The following is a 19,337-nucleotide window of genomic DNA, read 5'->3' on the forward strand; positions in this document are numbered from 1 at the left end:
TCGCTCATTCCTGCAGACAAACGCTCTTTGTGACGCCGGGCCCTGGTGTCCGGGCCCTGGTGCCCGGGTCCTGGTGCCCGGGTCCCGATTGTCGCAGACCAGTCCACAGGCACAATGAGGGCCTGTTTGTGTCATTTTTGTTTTTGTGTCGTTATTGTGTACGACGAGCTCATTTGGCTACTGCAGCTGTGGGTGAAGCCGTGACCAGATCACAGGCTCTAATGCGAGGCAGATGACCGGAGACTTCAGAGCCACTCGGCCAGGACGGGAAACACATGTGACGCAGAGCGGTTTCACTACATTTAGCATCGCTTTAAATCATTGTTTTGACAGTTTGTCTTGTAGTTTAGCTTGTATAACTGCAATCATGTGGTCGATTGGAAAGAAGGATAAACCGCAGTCGGAGTTGAGCCGAGGAGAGAGATTCACTGGAGGAGGAGGAAGAAGAAGAAACGCCGTTGAGTTCGTGTTTAAAATAAACATGTCTGTTGATTCCACGTCAATGTTAGCATCCAGGCTTCCACTTGTTATGGATCATAATGAAATTTTATCAGTGTTTTATTTGTGTTTTTCTTTAATTACGTGTTTCCAGACATGGTATGAATTCAAAATAAAATGGGAAATGTTTTCTTATTGTATTGAAAGCTCTTTTTTAAACTAATACAAATATTTTTTTAATAGTTATAGAAATGAAATGTACTTGTTTTACTAATATTGGCCAAAATATGGATTTGTGTATTTATACAGTATTATTTTCTAGCAACTGTTTTATTCTAGATTTAGAAAAAAACGAGGAGAACCCAAAAAAATAAATAATTTGGATTAATTGTCTGTCAATAATTCTCAGATTTTTTTTAAGATAGTATTTATTTCCTGAGTTTTAATGACAATAATACGTTTGTATTATTTCGCCAAAGACGTTATTATTACATTATATGTAAGTAAGTAAGTAATATTTATTTATATAGTGCTTTATGTGTTTATTTTATTTATTTAACCAATGACTTTTAAGCAACAAAACCGAGGTTATATTGAGGTTACAGTCATGTTCCAGTTAATATCAATAAAGTTTATCCATATATCTATTTTAGATATCTTTTTGTATTATTTTATATTATGTTGTGGTTTTTTTTACGTTTGTACAAGATTTTTTTTTTGTCAAGATTGTATTTTTTTTTTTTTTTTTAATTAATAAGTAAAAACGGAGGATGCTAGAAATGTGAATACATCTGTGAAATTAATACATTTCTATCATCTCTAACATTGTTAATCATGTATTACGTTATAATATTTAAATTAAAAATAAAACGGATGATGCAAGAAATGTGAATGTCTTCTTTATTCTTTATTAAATTAATAAAACTTTTTTTTTCTTAATCATTTATTGTGTTATTACATTATTATTCAAGTTTTTAACAATGAATAATATTTAAAATGAAGGGCAAAAGTGAATGTTTGTGCGTTTATGATCACTCCGCTGTTACACACTCCATCTCCCAGAATGCACTCGTAGGTCCACGCATGCGCAGAGGCTTTTATTTAGTATACAGAGCAGACAGCCGGAAACAGCCTGGAATTGAACGAACGAACGATCACTCGGTAAAGTTTCTTGTATTAAATAACGCTTTGACAGAATTAACGTTCAACCGCAAGAAAGTTCGAGTGTTTATCTTTATAAATCGGTTCGTGGGTCAGTTGCGAAAAATGAGACTTTGTCAGTTTCGTAAGATTTGTGGGGAACTAGCTTAGCCAGTTGTCAGCTAGCTGGAGGCCCTTCATTCACTTGCTGCTCCTGGACTCTCTTATCTGGAATATATTTATTATTTTCTACAGCAACACACTCTTGTTTTTACTGAATCTATTTTCAAAACTCTCGGTTTCAGTGTTTAGTGTCGAGGATCTGTTTCGATGTCGAGAGAAGCTCAGGATGACATTTTAGCTGCAAACAAATGACAAATGACTTATAAACGACAACATTCTTGTAAACATCTTCAACAAACTGTGTCAAAACATATATTTTTTTATGAAATAAATACGTATTTGTGTCAAATAAGTTGAGTGTAAATTGACAGCTTGACAGTCGTTTCTAAAACGTGTCAAAACAGTCTTTATTTACCAAATATTGAAGCTAATTTAGTTTTAAACATCACAGTTGATATTATGTGTGCAGCAAACTTTAATAACGTTTGACAATATTATCTGTCAAACAATTAGAATTACCTGAGTGACTTGAGTTACCTGAGTCATCTATTATGTGTTATTGTACGAAATAAAGTTGGAATTTAAAGTGATGTACTTTTTTATTTAGTCACTTAAAATGTAATATTTCTGTCAGATTATGATGAAATTGTGTTTATTTATACATAGCCTCTGATTCCTTAAATATAACTAACTTAAACCTAACCTTAAAATGCCATTTCCGTGATTTACTTTATACATTTGAGTAAAAAAACTATTTCTTCGATTTATTTTGGCTTTAGTTCATCATTATTATTATTATATAAAGATTAAACAAATCACATCAGGTCAGAAAATAACTGATGTGTAAAACTATTGTATTTCACATGGACATTTGAAATTAAATGAACAAAAACGCAGTTTATTTCGAAACTGTTAACATTTTAAGTTGGCAATATTTGCCACACCTGTCATTACATGTAATTAATAAACTATTTTTTGTTGTTGTTTTTCCTTCTTATTTCTTTGAAAAGCAAACATTTTAAATAATAACTCGTGAAATGTAAATAAAGGGGAAACATCTAGAATAGTGTACGGTTTAAACGGATTCGGGAAGAAAATCGGATTAATTTGTTAAAGCGAGGATTAAAAATCATCACCATTGTTATTATCATCATAGCCCCACCTGCTGGTCAAGTAATAAAACTGCAGTTCTTACTTTTAACGTTACACTTCCATTTGTTTCGGTCCTGTAAGAAATCTGCAAATGAGTAAATGTCATAACCAAAGGGAGTTATAAATATATTTAACTAACTTTAAAACCAACAATAACATTCGTTTTATAAGGTAAACTGTCAGAATATAAAAGCAAGATGACAAGAAATAAGTAACGTGATGGTAGTTTCCCTCTCTGTGATCTTTTTGATCTCGTTTGAAAATAGTTTATTGAGTTACATTTAGTAATCCATTAGTTTGCTGCTTAAATGTCAAGTGTTACACAAGGATTTGTATCAAATTTGTCAAATTAAATTTCCTCCCGTATGGTCGCTCACAGATTGAACCTTGTTCTAAATATAATTTACTCTCCTCTGTCCACCCGGGACATGAATAAGAAGAATAATTGAACACGGTTATTAATAAATCAAACCTGCTATTGCTTGTCAGTGTTGCATAAACTTGGACGCTCCGGTCCAAACCTCTTCCAGATCGAATTATTAGCAGATGGCGGAACAAACTCCAAATTTGTTTTACAGTCCAAAGTCACAATATTTTATTATACTGTCAGTTTCTGGTGTAGAGAAATAAATGGATGTGTGCTGAAGAGATTAACCCCTTCATGGCACCGGAGTTCAGTTGCAATCTCATTAAACAAATGTTTGCCCTTCAAACAGGCGCAAAGTCAAACTAACAGAAGATCAAAGAAGTCAGACTGGAATATTTTTACATTTTAATTGTTCTTAACTGACGTTAAGTTGAGTTTGTTGAAGTCGTCGATGGTTATTTATCCTTAAATATGTTTAAAATGTCTTTTTATTTTTGGTCCAAAGGGGATTTTTAGGGTTATAATTATTTTCTCTTGTTACAATTCTTTGGAAGGATCAAAAAAAAAAGAAAGAAAAAAAAAGTTGCTGGTTCGATTCCACGTCAGGAGGAAAAGGCAACTTGTGTGGAGTTTGTATGATCTTCCCGTGTTGCGTGGGTTTACTCCAGGGACTCAGGTTTCCTTGGAAACTTGGGGTAATTGTCTGTAGGTACGAGTGTGTGTGTGTTAATAGTTATGTGTCTTTGAGTGTCCTGCGACAGACTGGCTTCCTGTCCAGGGTGTCCCCCGCCTCTCGCCCATAGAATCTGGGACCCCCATAAGGGAATGAATGAATAATTATTTATTTTTTTCAGCAAGAACACATGCAGTGCCAACACCTGTGCGATCATTCACATGATGTATTTCACAATTCGACCACTAGAGGGAGTGCTCACGGTTGCGACCTGAAGATTTCAACTAAACATGTGTCGTTCAGGTGCGTCGGTGAGATGAAGCGGCCGCTGCAGCAGGAGTGAAGACGGGCAGCCATGACCGAGTGTTTCCTGCCGCCCACCAGCAGCCCCGCGGAGCAGCGCCGGGCCGAGCACCCGGGCGGCGTCGCCCGCACGCCCAGCTCCGAGGAGATCAGTCCCACCAAGTTCCCGGGTCTCTACCGCACCGGCGAGCCGTCGCCGCCGCACGACGGCCACCATCATCATGAGGTGCCCGACACGTACGTGTCCGACGACGACAAGGAGCACGGCAAGAAGAAGAACAAGTTCAAGAAGAAGGAGAAAAGAAGTGAGTGATGCTTGAGGAGCAACTGGTTTCCTTCTTCTAGCTCTGGAGTTAGATGGTTACTATTAGGAGGTTTTAAAAATACATCATTAATAATCTTGAGATCTGGTATATATTTTTATTTATATATGATATATATTTATATTTATGATGTATACAAAAGGGAAAAGGGTATATGAAAAAGGGAATCTTCACAAAAAGGTTAAAGGTCTAACCCCTGGTCCCTATTGATTAGTAATGTCTGAAAGATATATATTTATATATATTTTTTTTAAAGATGATTTTTCTGAAGTAACAGAAGCCTGTGAATCTTGACACGTCTATTTTACCCTAAAATATATATTTAATATTAAATCAATATCATTTTATTTTTGACTTAAACAAAGAATACAAATCAGATCTGGTTTAAACTGTTGAATTGAATTAAATTAAATTGAAGGTTTGTGAATATAATGCCAACATTAAACTGGTCTGCAGTGTAAAAAAGGTGCTGATATTAAACATTTCAATATCACTGTTATTGGTTGTAGTGTTGGTCATATGAAGAAACAAAATTAAAACGAAAAGGGACAATAAAGTGAGAAAACAAGGAGCAAAAACTGGTATAATGAGTTTTTTTATAGAATAAAAGGTGGACATTTTTAGCAGCAGGTCTGTTGAGGAGAAACTCTTCCACGTCATGGGTTTCATTGTTTCACTCTGATCTCTGAGGGTTAACAACCGTTGACTTTTGTTCGTATTGTTTCTACTGCTGCCAAAGGTTTCATCGCTGTTATCTCAAGTTTATTATCTGTTTGTTGTGTTTGTTGTCGTTCAAGTTTCCTTTGTTAATCATTGTTTGTTTTTCATGTCAACTTCCATTTGTTCTGTGGCAGCAACGTATATTTACGATACCTCAATAAGATTCTAGAGATGTATTTGTTTAATTTGTGTAACTCACTTTAATTTACGAGTCACTGCTTTTATTCTGTTTATTACATTTATTATTTATATATATTTATTATTTATATATATTTATATATTTTTTATATGTATATTTATGTTTATTTTCATATATTTATATTATTATTTATTTATTTAATTTGTGTAACTCACTTTAATTTACGAGTCACTGCTTTTATTCTGTTTATCACATTTATTTATTTATATATATTTATTATTTATATATATTTATATATTTTTTATATGTATATTTATGTTTATTTTCATATATTTATATTATTATTTATTTAATTTGTGTAACTCACTTTAATTTACGAGTCACTACTTTTATTCTGTTCATCACATTTATTATTTATATATATATTTATTCTTTTTATATATTTATATATTTTTTATATGTATATTTATGTTTATTTTCATATATTTATATTATTATTTATTTATTTAATTTGTGTAACTCACTTTAATTTACGAGTCACTAATTTTATTCTGTTCATCACATTTATTATTTATATAAATTTATAATTTATATATATTTATATATTTTTTATATATATATTTATGTTTATTTTCATATATTTATATTATTATTTATTTAATTTGTGTAACTCACTTTAATGTACGAGTCACTACTTTTATTCTGTTAATCACATTTATTATATATATATAGTTATAATTTATATATATATATATATATATATATATACTGTATATATATATGTTTGTTATTTTTTTTTAATATATTTATATTATTATTTATTTATTTAATTAGTTCTATCCTGTAGTTTCAACACCACAATGATGTGTTCTGATTCTGAAGTTGCGTAAATAAAAAACAACAAAAAAACATAATGAATGTAAGTCATGAAAAGAGCTTCACATCACATGCTAGAAGTAAAAAAAAAACGATTTAGCTGTGACCGACAGTGCTGAAGGTTCTGATCGTGTTTTAAGGTCCACGATCAGGATCGACCTTGTTTTTGTGCTCGGCTGTGCTTCTGTGTGGGAGGGAGGAAGCGGTGGACAGTTTTAGGGCGACACCCTGTGAAGGTGTGTCCAAAACAAACTGGAAACCACCAAAAGTTTGAAGGCTGTGATCTGTGATGAGAAGGTTTTAACTGGGTTTGTTCCTCAGAGTCTTGAGTGACTGACCTCTTTTTTTATGGTGTCCTCCTCCCTCCCTCCACGGTGGGCTTCTCTTGACTAACTCTCTCCCCTCGCTCTCCAGCGGAGGGCTACGCCGCCTTCCAGGAGGACAGTTCCGCCGACGAGGCGGAGAGTCCGTCCAAGATGAAGCGCTCCAAAGGCATCCACGTGTTCAAGAAGCCCAGCTTCTCCAAGAAGAAGGAGAAGGACTTCAAGGTGAAGGACAAGAGCTTCAAGGAGGACAAGGCCAAGGACAAGAAGTCCAAAGACATATCGGCCGCCGACGTGGTCAAGCAGTGGAAGGAGAAGAAGAAGAAGAAGAAGCCGGCGGCGGCGGCCGAGGCGGAGCCGGTGCCCGTGGAGGCCCCCGCCTTCAGGCCCATCTTCGGGGCCCCCCTGGCCGAGGCGGTGAAGAGGACGGCGCTCTACGACGGGATCCAGCTGCCCGCCGTCTTCAGGGAGTGCATGGACTACATCGAGAACTACGGCATGAAGTGCGAGGGGATCTACAGGGTCTCAGGTACAGAACTTGATAGTAACGCTCGTTTATATTGAACATGGCAACCTCTCAGTAACGTTGAGATAAGAAGCTTCCTTGATGCTTTGCCGCCCAGCCAACCAATGAAAGCTGTCAATCAATTGATATAAATACGAGACGTGGAATTAAAATACAGTATTGTAGCGAACATTCAGTCCTCACGTAATGGAGCATTTTGTAGAAAGGCATCATGGGACTTTGATGTTTTTTTGGCACCATAAGTAGATTAGATTATAGAATACATATATATATATATATATATATATATGTATGCTTATTTTAGTTCTAAAACTAATAACATTTTATAACAGAAATCGCCTACAAAATTATTAATTTTTATGTGTTTTCCCTGAAGTTTTTGTTTGGTTTGAAGCGATTAATAAAATAATAATAACAATTAAATGGAAAAGTAGTTAAAGATGCTTTGCCGCCCAGCCAACCAATGAACGCTATCGATCAGTTGAAATAAATACGAGACGTGGAATTAAAATACAGTATTGTAGCGACCATTCAGTCCTCACGTAATGGAGCATTTTGTAGAAAGGCATCATGGGAGTTCGATGTTTTGTTGGCACCATAAGTAGATGAGATTATAGAATACATATATATATATATATATATATATATATATATGCTTATTTTAGTTATAAAACTAATAACAATTTATAACAGAAATCGCCTACAAAATTATTAATTTTTATGTGTTTTCCCTGAAGTTTTTGTTTGGTTTGAAGCGATTAATAAAATAAATAATAATTAAATGGAAAAGTAGTTAAAGATGCTTTGCCGCCCAGCCAACCAATGAACGCTATCGATCAGTTGAAATAAATACGAGACGTGGAATTAAAATACAGTATTGTAGCGACCATTCAGTCCTCGCGTAATGGAGCATTTTGTAGAAAGGCATCATGGGAGTTCGATGTTTTGTTGGCACCATAAGTAGATGAGATTATAGAATACATATATATAAATATATATATGCTTATTTTAGCTCTAAAACTAATAACAATTTATAACAGAAATCGCCTACAAAATTATTAATTTTTCTGTGGTTTCCCTGATGTTTTTGTTTGGTTTGAAGCGATTAAAAAAAAAAAATTAAATGGAAAAGTAGTTAAAGATGCTTTGCCGCCCAGCCAACCAATGAACGCTATCGATCAGTTCAAATAAATACGAGATGTGGAATTAAAATACAGTATTGTAGCGACCATTCAGTCCTCACGTAATGGAGCATTTTGTAGAAAGGCATCATGGGAGTTCGATGTTTTGTTGGCACCATAAGTAGATGAGATTATAGAATACATATATATATATATATATATATATATATATATATATATATGTATGCTTATTTTAGTTCTAAAACGAATAACATTTTATAACAGAAATCGCCTACAAAATTATTAATTTTTATGTGTTTTCCCTGAAGTTTTTGTTTGGTTTGAAGCGATTAAAAAAAAAAAAAAAAATTAAATGGAAAAGTAGTTAAAGATGCTTTGCCGCCCAGCCAACCAATGAACGCTATCGATCAGTTGAAATAAATACGAGACGTGGAATTAAAATACAGTATTGTAGCGACCATTCAGTCCTCGCATAATGGAGCATTTTGTAGAAAGGCATCATGGGAGTTCGATGTTTTGTTGGCACCATAAGTAGATGAGATTATAGAATACATATATATAAATATATATATGCTTATTTTAGCTCTAAAACTAATTACAATTTATAACAGAAATCGCCTACAAAATTATACATTTTTCTGTGGTTTCCCTGATGTTTTTGTTTGGTTTGAAGCGATTAAAAAAAATTAATAATAATAATAATAATAATTAAATGGAAAAGTAGTTAAGATGCTTTGCCGCCCAGCCAACCAATGAGAGCTATCGATCAGTTGAAATAAATATGAGATGTGGAATTAAAATACAGTGTTGTAGCGACCATTCAGTCCACACGTAAAGGAGCATTTTGTAGAAAGGCATCATGGGAGTTCGATGTGTTGTTGGCACCATAAGTAAGGAGAGCGGAGACGCGCACTAAGTTCTGCGGTTCAAGTCAATCAACTTTTTGTGAACGATCATGTCTCGCCAGGTATGAAGTCGAAGGTGGACGAGCTCAAGGCGTCCTACGACCGCGAGGAGTGTCCGTGTCTGGAGGAGTACGACCCGCACACCGTGGCCAGCCTGCTGAAGCAGTACCTGCGCGAGCTGCCCGAGAACCTGCTGGGCCGCGAGCTGACGCAGCGCTTCGAGGACGCCTGCGGGCGGACGACGGAGGCCGAGAAGGTGACGGAGTTCCAGAGGCTGCTGAGCGAGGTGTCGCCCGGGAGCCGGCTGCTGCTGAGCTGGCTGGTCGCGCACATGGACCACGTGATCGGCAGAGAGGCCGACACCAAGATGAACATCCAGAACATCTCCATCGTCCTCAACCCCACCATACAGGTGCGAGTCATCGTCGCTTCGGTGATGGAATAACATTCACATGATTCAGTCGTCTCTATTTATTTATTTAATAATTATAATTTATTTTATTTTATATAGTTATATTAAATTGGATTTAATGTATTTTTATATACGACCAATGTAATTCAAATTATATTTTATTTATTAATCTAATTCATTTGTTTATATTTATTTCATTCATTTTATTCTATACTTGCTCTACAAAAAATGTCCTTAGTTGTGTGTACAACACTGGCAGTACACATGTTCCGAATATGATTCAATAACCCGGAGAAACGACAAGGGAATAATCAATAATAATAACAAAGTTAATAACCCCTGAGTTATCTATCATAATCTCAGGTTCTACGAATTGGTGCGAAGCCCTCTAACCAATAGCGAAGCTGTTAGAGGGCGGAGCACCAATATGAAGTAGAACCTAGACATAAACAAAGACAATGACATCAATAACAGCCGAAACATAAATTGAAGTCGATATATTATCTCGTATTGAAACGGTAGAAACTTGTGTAACATTGTTAGGAAATCACAGGTATATGTTAAGCAACAAGATGAGATTATAGAATATATATATATATATATATATATATATATATACTGTATATATATGCGCGCTTATTTTAGTTCTAAAACATAATAACTAATAACAATTTATAACAGAAATCGCCTACAAAGTTATTCATTTTTCTGTGGTTTCCCTGACGTTTTTGTTAAAAAAATAAAAAAGTAGTTAATGTGTTTAATAAATACAATGTAGGTATTTACCAAATGTTAGATTCATAAGAAAAGCAAACGATGATTGAAACAGAAAAAACAGTTGGAACAAGTAACACATGAACAAATTAAATGACAAGAATTGGTTACATAACATGAATAATCGAATAATAATAATGAATAATTGTATTTCTACAGCAAAACTAACAACGACATAAACAACATAAGTTTAGTTGAAACTATCAACACGTGTGTGAGGAACAATTAAACTGTTGTTGTACATGTTAGTAAGAGTGTGGACTTATTAGATTTTACTCTGTCGAAACAAAATTCAACTGTTGCTGAAGGTCAAGATCTTCTCAAAGCTCTACACGACCTTGAAAGTGCCCTCACACGTGAGGTTCTCATTGGATGAAACATCGACGTTCATCTCTGGCCCAGTTAGCAGGAGAACCTCTCCGAGGACACGAGTGCTCCACTTTCTCTGTTGTTTTATCAACTCCATTAACACACACTCTCTCTGACCCACTTCCTGCTGTGGTTCCAGATCGGCAACAGAGTCCTGTACTTGTTCTTCACGCACGTGAAGGAGCTGTTTGGAGACGTGGTGCTGAAGCCGGCGGTGCGACCGCTGCGCTGGTCCAACATGGCCACCATGCCACAGCTGCCCGAGACCCAGGAGGACGTCAAGGAGGAGATCAAACGACAGGTGTGGAGGACATATACGTTTGAATGATGCGTTCATAGACTTAACATGTTTCTATTCAGCTACAAACCCATAAGTTAATATATAATTAAAACAAGAAAATACCAGTGCCATCACATTATTACATGGTTCAATTTAACCTTTAAATTAAACTTTGAATTTATTTTAGAGAATTTTCCTTTTAATCATTGAATTTCTTTTTTTTTAATAATTGAGGTGATTGAATGTGTTTTTATTGGATAATTAAATTCAATAATTTGTATATTTAATTAGTAATTTAATAATGCATCCTAATAATTAATTATTTGTTCATTTTTTGCACATAGTTTGAAAGTCTAATAATTCAAAAATAAATGTTCTAAATAGGATTTTTTTTAGTGAATCCTTCTAAATTCCAAGTTAAAATATTGGTGCGTTTAAATAGTCACATATCGTCACACGATGAAGTTTAGAAGTTGAATTAAAGCTAAACAAACAAAATAAAGCCAACATTTTTATATTGAATTTTTAAAAGGCTACGAAAGAAAATATATTGAATTTTTAAATGTATTTTAAAATTATTGGAATTCTAATATAGAAAAAAAAGCCTAAACCAATTAATTGTATTATTAAAAAACAATAAATTCTACGTTCAATATACAAATTATTGAATTTAAAAACGCTTACAAAACAACATTTATATTAAAAAAAATTGAAAGTTTCAATACTTTTAAATTCAACCATGAGATATTCCAATAGCACTGATGTATACTTTCAAAGTAAAAGGTTAGAAACGGAAGTTTCACTCAGAAACTAGCATGTTGGCTTTAGCTTAGCTCTGTGGGTTTAACAGCTCATGCTAGAACATAATGTGGGGAAAGAACCATTTCTCCTGGTGTAACACCTGCCCTTGGAAAGTCTTTCTCATGGAAAACCAGGAAAAGCTCACTATTTCCTTCACCAGATGTATTTTTATTTTTTCCCACGTCAGGAGTTCCTGCTCAACTGTCTGCACCGAGACCTGCAGGCCGGGGTGAAGGATCTGTCCAAAGAGGAGCGACTCTGGGAGGTCCAGAGGATCCTGACCGCCCTCAAGAGGAAGCTCAGGGAAGCCAAACGCCAGGCGAGTCGTGGAGTCCGTTCACCGGATGTTTACGAATGATGTTTAAAAATCATAAAATCTGAAAACAATAACAATGATAATGCTATTAGCATTGAGCTAACGCCATTAGCATTAGCTCGTCTGTGTCAGAACGGGCCGATAAAAACATTCTTGGATTCGCTGCCAGTTAGCAACGAGTCCCTCAACTCTGTTGTCTCACTCTTTAGTCTCACTCTCTGGTCTCCACCTCAATCCATCTGCTGCGATGAAACAAAGAGCTGTTGTGCTTCATCCATGACAGCGTTTAATATCCAGTTGTGCAGAAAAAACCAAGAGTTCTTGAAATTCTGTTTCAACTTTAACATCAGACTCTTTTCTCTACTCGATCATCTCAAGATCAAAGTACAACATGTTGTGTTGTCGTTGACAGTTTAACAGAGAATCATAATATAATACAAGATATAATTATGATTTATATACCTTTATTCTTCTTACATTTCTGATCAATAATGAGAAATGTCAAGAGTTACACAAATGTCTGTGCAAAGATTGAATATTTCTTAAGGACGTGTGAGGAGATCTGCTAAACTATTGCAGCTTTAGCGATGAGTTCACTGAGAGGGGGTGACACGAAGGGAGAGTTGTCAACTAGCACGTGCACGAGTGAGAGTTATTATTGTAAAAATGTCAAATGATTTGTCATTTCACTTTTATTATTCATGTCTGATAAGAGTCATGTTGTTATTTTAGTTAATATTGTTCCACAGTCAAAACACTTGTGGTGACATTAAATAAAATGCAGATGTTAAAAAGGTAACTTGGGAACCTACATTTCAAATGTATAGTAATATAGTAATATTTTTCAAAAAGTGAGTCTAAACTGTAATTTCCTCTTTTGACGTCACTCCCTGAACCTCCCTGTGCAGGAGTGTGAGAGTAAGATCGCACAGGAAATCGCCAGTTTGTCAAAAGAAGACGTTTCCAAAGAGGAAATGACGGAGAACGAAGAGGAAGTTATCAACCTGCTCCTGGCTCAGGTGAGTCACTTTACACCCGCTTTGAGTCACTCAGGCTCTGACTTAGTGGGTCAACCGAGCAATGACTCAATGAATGACCTGTGCAATGTTTCCTTGAGTCCCTCGTGCACCGACTCCTGGAGTCATTCGTGCACTAACTTAGTGAGCCACTTGTGCACTAACTTAGTGAGCCACTTGTGCACTAACTTAGTGAGCCACTTGTGCACTAACTTAGTGAGCCATTAATGCACTAACTTAGTGAGTCACTCGTGCACCGACTCCTGGAGTCACTTGTGCACTAACTTAGTGAGCCACTTGTGCACTAACTTAGTGAGCCACTTGTGCACTAACTTAGTGAGTCACTTGTGCACTAACTTAGTGAGCCACTTGTGCACTAACTTAGTGAGTCACTCGTGCACTAACTTAGTGAACCACTTGTGCACTAACTTAGTGAGCCACTTGTGCACTAACTTAGTGAGCCACTTGTGCACTAACTTAGTGAGCCACTTGTGCACCGACTCCTTGAGTCATTAATGCACTAACTTAGTGAGCCACTCGTGCACTAACTTAGTGAGTCACTCGTGCACTAACTTAGTTAGTCACTTGTGCACCGACTCAGTGAGTCACTCGTGCACTGACTCCTGGAGTCACTCGTGCACAGACTCCTTGAGTCACTCGTGCACTGACTCCTTGAGTCACTCGTGCACAGACTCCTTGAGTCACTTGTGCACTAACTTAGTTAGTCACTCGTGCACTGACTCCTTGAGTCACTCGTGCACAGACTCCTGGAGTCACTCGTGCACTGACTCCTTGAGTCACTCGTGCACTGACTCCTTGAGTCACTCGTGCACAGACTCCTTGAGTCACTTGTGCACTAACTTAGTTAGTCACTCGTGCACTGACTCCTTGAGTCACTCGTGCACAGACTCCTGGAGTCACTCGTGCACTGACTCCTTGAGTCACTCGTGCACTGACTCCTTGAGTCACTCGTGCACTGACTCCTTGAGTCACTCGTGCACCGACTCCTTGAGTCACTCGTGCACCGACTCCTGGAGTCACTCGTGCACCGACTCCTTGAGTCACTTGTGCACTAACTTAGTTAGTCACTCGTGCACTGACTCCTTGAGTCACTCGTGCACTGACTCCTTGAGTCACTCGTGCACAGACTCCTTGAGTCACTTGTGCACCGACTCAGTGAGTCCTGACCCGAGTCTGTCGCAGGAGAACGAGATCCTGACGGAGCAGGAGGAGCTGATCTCTCTGGAGCAGGTGTTGCGTCGACAGATCGCCACAGAGAAGGAGGAGATCGAGCGTCTGGCGGGAGAGATCGCGGACATCCAGAGGTCAGAGGTCACTGACGCACAGCGGTCACGTGACCGGCTCCGGTAACCAGGCTTTGCTCTCCTCAGTCGTCAGCAGGGTCGCAGCGAGACGGAGGAATATTCCTCGGACAGCGAGAGTGAGAGTGAGGACGAGGAGGAGCTTCAGATCATCCTGGAAGATCTGCAGAAGCAGAACGAGGAACTGGAGGTTTGTGGGAAAAGAAACGATGACATCACTTCCTGTGACAGTAGCAGCTCTTTGTTTAGATTCGCTTCATCATCATCATCCTTAACATCTTCTTTCTATTCTTCTATTTCTTCCTTTTTCCTTTTACTTTGTAAATTTTTTTCTCTCCTTCAGCTTTTTCCTCTCCTTTCTCTTGTTCCTCTTCTTCTTTTCCTCATTTCTACTTCTTCCCCCTCTTCTTTATTCTACTTCTCCTCTTATTATTTGTGTTCTTCTTCCTCTTACTCCTTATCTGCCTCATCTTCTTTCTTCTACTTCCTCCTCATTCTCGGTCGTCTTTCTTTCTTCTACTTCTTCCTTATTATTTCTCTTATTCTTTTCTACTTCCTTCTCTTATTTTTGCTCGTCTTCATTTTTCCTTCTTATTCATCATTCATCCCCTTTTCTTCTTTCTCTCATTCTTCCCCTATTTCTGCCTCCAGTTTTTTTATTCTTCTTCTTCGCGCTTACGTTTTTCTTCTTACTCTCCCTTCTTCTTTTGATTCTCTTCTACATCTTTTATCTCCCCATTTTTTCATCTTTCTCTTCCTTCCCATATTCATTCAAAATATCTTCCTCCTCTTTTCCCCTTCTTCTTATCTTCTCCCCTTTCTCCTCTCCTCCGCAGTTGCTTCCTGTCTTTAAAATCATAAAAGTTTTATAGTTTTGAGTAAAATAAAACTTTGATAAAGATGAACAAAGGTGACGAAAACAAACTCACTTCCATCTTCCCTGCAGAACAAGAACACTCACCTGAACCAGGCCATCCACGAGGAGCAGGAGGCCATCCTGGAGCTCCGGGTCCAGCTCCGCCTCCTCCAGAGCAGCAAGCTGCAGCAGGAAGTGGCCGCGCAGCCGCCGGCGCCGGAGCAGGCTCCGCCCCTCCAGTCCAGCCCGGAGCCTCGCGGCGAAGAGCCGACCAAACGCTCGGTCGCCGCCATCGCGAACGCTGACCCCGCCTCCATCGCCGTCGCCGTCGCCGCCGCCCCGGCGAACGGTAAAGCCGCTAAAGATCCTTCCAAGCCGTCGCCCAGCAAGGACCGGAGGGAGCCGTGAACCCCGGAGACTCCGGGGGGTCCACGTCTATGAAGGAAGCGATGAAGGGAACCACAGAAACTTTATTTTTGATTCTCCTCCCTCGGGTCCCGCTCACGGACGGGCGTCCGGAGGAAGGAGACCACTGTGCCATAACTGAAGTCGCCCCAAAAGAACCACTCGAAGCTCTTGAAGATCTTTTAATATGAAATATATTTAATCAGATTAAACCACAAGTAACGCTCGGAGCGCCCCAGTAACGTAACTTGATCCTCCAAATATTCTGGTTCCATTTGAGGTAACGCGCTCCCAGAAAACATTACGACCACCTGCGTGGATCCAACTTTTACACCGAGCTTTTTTTTGTGAGGTTGCTCTTCTGCAGTGGTCAGTGGAAGAGCGGTGATGAATTCACGGTGGACGGGGATCGATTGCTTTTCCTTTCATTCAAGATGACCCCCAAACTGAACCAAACCTCTGTTTACTTCCACTCGGAGGACTCGGTGTCCCCGAAAACCAACAGCTGCCTGCTCGTGAAAAAAAAGATTGATTTCCTGTGATCGGACGTCGGGAAAAGTCTCCCGACTTCCCATAAACGAGAAGCATTTGGAGGTGGAGTCGTGGCCGAGCGGACCTCAAGAAGGTGTCCTGGACTTGTCGGAGTCTCTCGGTGCGAGCGCAAGTGTCAACTTGTGCCATATTTTAAAAGTGACACCCCTGGAATGTTTATGAACTTCTGACTTTTTTAGGGGCGAAATCCGGAACTCTAATAATCTGACGAAGGACTTTTTTTTTTTGTTTTTCCCCCATCACCACCCGGTTCTTTCCACTGACCAATGCAGACCAGAAGGCTTCGGAAGGAAAAAACCCACAGTGTCGATGGCAACACTTGAACCTCCCGCGCGTCGGCCATGTTGTCTTACTCGACGTCGCTCTCGTACGATCCGTGCTCACATCTCAACAGTTACTCGTGTCGTTCCTCATGTGTTTGTCAGTCGATCATTTCATATCACAAAACTACTTCATACTTCCTGTCGTGAGATTTACTGTATTTTCAGCTCGCGCTCTGTCTGCTCTTTTTTTTTATTTTATTATTATTGCGATGGATAGAAAGCGTTTGCCTGTACGAGTCCGCGGGCGTGTCGGTGAATCAAAGATCCGGACGCGACGTGTCCATCATCCTGTGACTGAAGCTTCGCATAAAACTTATTTTCATATTGTGCTGAGCTTCCTGTTGCCGACGGAAACATGCTGTGAAGAATAAAGTGTCAAAACTGTCAAACCTGTGTTTCTGACGAGAGATCGACTGTGACGAGCGTTCGCTTGAGATTCCCTGTGTCGGATTGATCTTTTCTATGAAGCTCCACATGACTGTCAATCAGGCAGTAATTAGGCAAGAATCTGGCAATATGATCGTACTATGAATAAGGGGTAAAGATACGATGTATAGTGCTGCAGTAACAAGGATATATGTGTAGTATTGTCGAGTACTTGACTCTGGTGTTGCAGTATTTACAGACCACATGACTCTTGACAAAGTTGTAACTGCTTTCATTTGTTTTCAAATCAAAATATGGACAAACATCGGCTTTACAAGCTGCTGGAGTCACTGTATCCTCTCGTCCTCAGTCACGCATTGACTGCTGCCATCAAGCGTCCGGTTTAATTGCAACACAAAAATGAACATGGAGCGACTTTATGTAAATTGTAAAATGTATATAATCATTTAATTTTACACAATTAATTGAACTTTAAACCATATTGTTTAGTTTTTATCAATACAGTATCGTGGAAAGGAATATTGCGATATATCTCCATATCAACATTTTCAAACGCCCTGAATGAAAACGGTAACTGACTATGACTATTCCAATGACAGGTTAGCGCGGTTACCAACGATAGCGATAATTTAACCCTTTAAAGAAAGCATTAGGTGACGACAGTAGGAATAATACATTGTGACTGGGGATGTTCAAAAATATCAATGCACGAGAGTATCCCATTTTCAAACCAAAATATGTCCAAACATCAGCTTTAAAAGCTGCTAGAGTCACTGTATCCTCTCGTCCTCAGTCAACACCGGGAAGTCATGACTGCTGCCATCTAGCGGCCGGAAGATTAATTGCAACACAAAAATTGAACACTGTTTATATTTGAACCATTTACAACTATATGATTTGAACGCCCCAAAAATCGATACAGCGCAGTCGGATATCGTTACAGTATTGTGAACAAAAACCTTCTGATATATTGCCATGTTATTATTTTCTAACGTCGCTAATTCTCACAGACGTCAAAATAATTTCCACAGCCAATACGAGGCACTAAAGTTCTACGTCATTTGGTGCTCCGCCCTCTAACCGCTTCGCTATTGGTTTATCCTTGAGGCCCCGCCTCGTCTCTGAGAAAGCTTGATGAACTCGCCACCCAGCTGGGTGCAGTCAACTTCCTATAAAGGCGGGAAACACCCGCTGCACTTCCTCCAACTGAAAACTCAGCGAGAAAGGCGGCTTCTGGGCGACGAGGTTTGAGTGCTTCGCACCAATTCGTAGAACCTGAGATTATCATGATAACTCAGGGGTTCTACGTCATTTGGTGCTCCGCCCTCTAACCGATTCGCTATTGGCCTCGAGGATAAACCAATAGCGAAGCGTTTAGAGGGCGGAGCACCAATTCGTAGAACCTGAGATTATGATGATAACTCAGGGGTTTTGTTCAAAGCAGGAAAAATAGACATTTACGTCAAATAGACTTGTTTTGTAAACTTTTTTATTATTGTTAAAAGGTTTTCTATCATTCATAGATCATAAATTACCTTCAATGTACACAAAACATTTGGCCACCAAGTCATTGATATCAAATTCTGTTTAGACTTTTTACTTCATGTTAAATGACACAGATACATTTACATTTGTTCATCTCGTGTTTAAGTTTTAACCCATAGCATAAGTTTGGCACATTTGCTCTACAACACTTTACTTACTTATACCCGGTTTAAATAATTCTATATTCATAAATGTGTAGTAGATTAGATCATATAGAATTCATTAATCCCTCTTGGGATCTGCTTCAGGAAATTATATCCCCAGTACACAGCAGACGATACAAGGTACAGTTTTATAATCAAGAACAATGGCAAAGTGACAACAAAAATGCAAATACAAAAATATGTGTGTGTATAATATGTATTCGTTCTTTTAAGGAACAACAGACTGTCAAAAGATATATATAAAAAAATCTCATCCATTTGTGGTGTAAAAGGACAAAACCCTTCTTTTATGGGCAGCAGATATCATCATTCAAACCCCTGAGGGAGCCAAGGTCTCATGCAGGCAAGTCACAAGATAATTTAATTCAATTTACATGCTTTAATACGATGGTTAGGCTAACTTTACCGCCCACGACATTTCGTAACTGGTTAGTTAAGCTTAACTCTTAAATACAATTCAGATATTTTGGTTTATACAAGTGTATATCTGTGGTGGTAAAATTGTATCTTATGTGTTGTTTTCCCAAAATAGTCTCTGATAACTCGGTTGTGTTGGCAAATAAACACTTTTCATGGTTAAATACGTGATCCTCAAACCGGAAATGCGTTGTTATTTTACTTTGAAGGGCAACCGGATGTGGCCTCATCCAAACCCCGGACCTTGT

The 19,337-nt window shown here is 38.2% G+C and overlaps 1 protein-coding gene across 1 annotated transcript; it reads left to right on the top strand.

The window, feature by feature from the left end:
- Window positions 1-1,532: 1,532 nt before the first annotated feature.
- Window positions 1,533-16,965, top strand: ralbp1 (ralA binding protein 1). The gene is made up of 10 exons (XM_087810895.1): window positions 1,533-1,599; window positions 4,197-4,501; window positions 6,669-7,106; window positions 9,213-9,562; window positions 10,845-11,006; window positions 11,974-12,105; window positions 13,011-13,121; window positions 14,322-14,443; window positions 14,510-14,630; window positions 15,387-16,965. The coding sequence occupies exons 2-10, from the start codon at window positions 4,249-4,251 to the stop codon at window positions 15,702-15,704; spliced, it is 2,007 nt and encodes a 668-aa protein (XP_087667021.1). The 5' UTR covers window positions 1,533-1,599; window positions 4,197-4,248; the 3' UTR covers window positions 15,705-16,965.
- The last annotated feature ends 2,372 nt before the right edge of the window (window positions 16,966-19,337 follow it).

The sequence above is a fragment of the Callionymus lyra genome, chromosome 16 (assembly GCF_982586985.1).
Source record: "Callionymus lyra chromosome 16, fCalLyr1.hap1.1, whole genome shotgun sequence".
Classification (NCBI taxonomy): domain Eukaryota; kingdom Metazoa; phylum Chordata; class Actinopteri; order Syngnathiformes; family Callionymidae; genus Callionymus; species Callionymus lyra.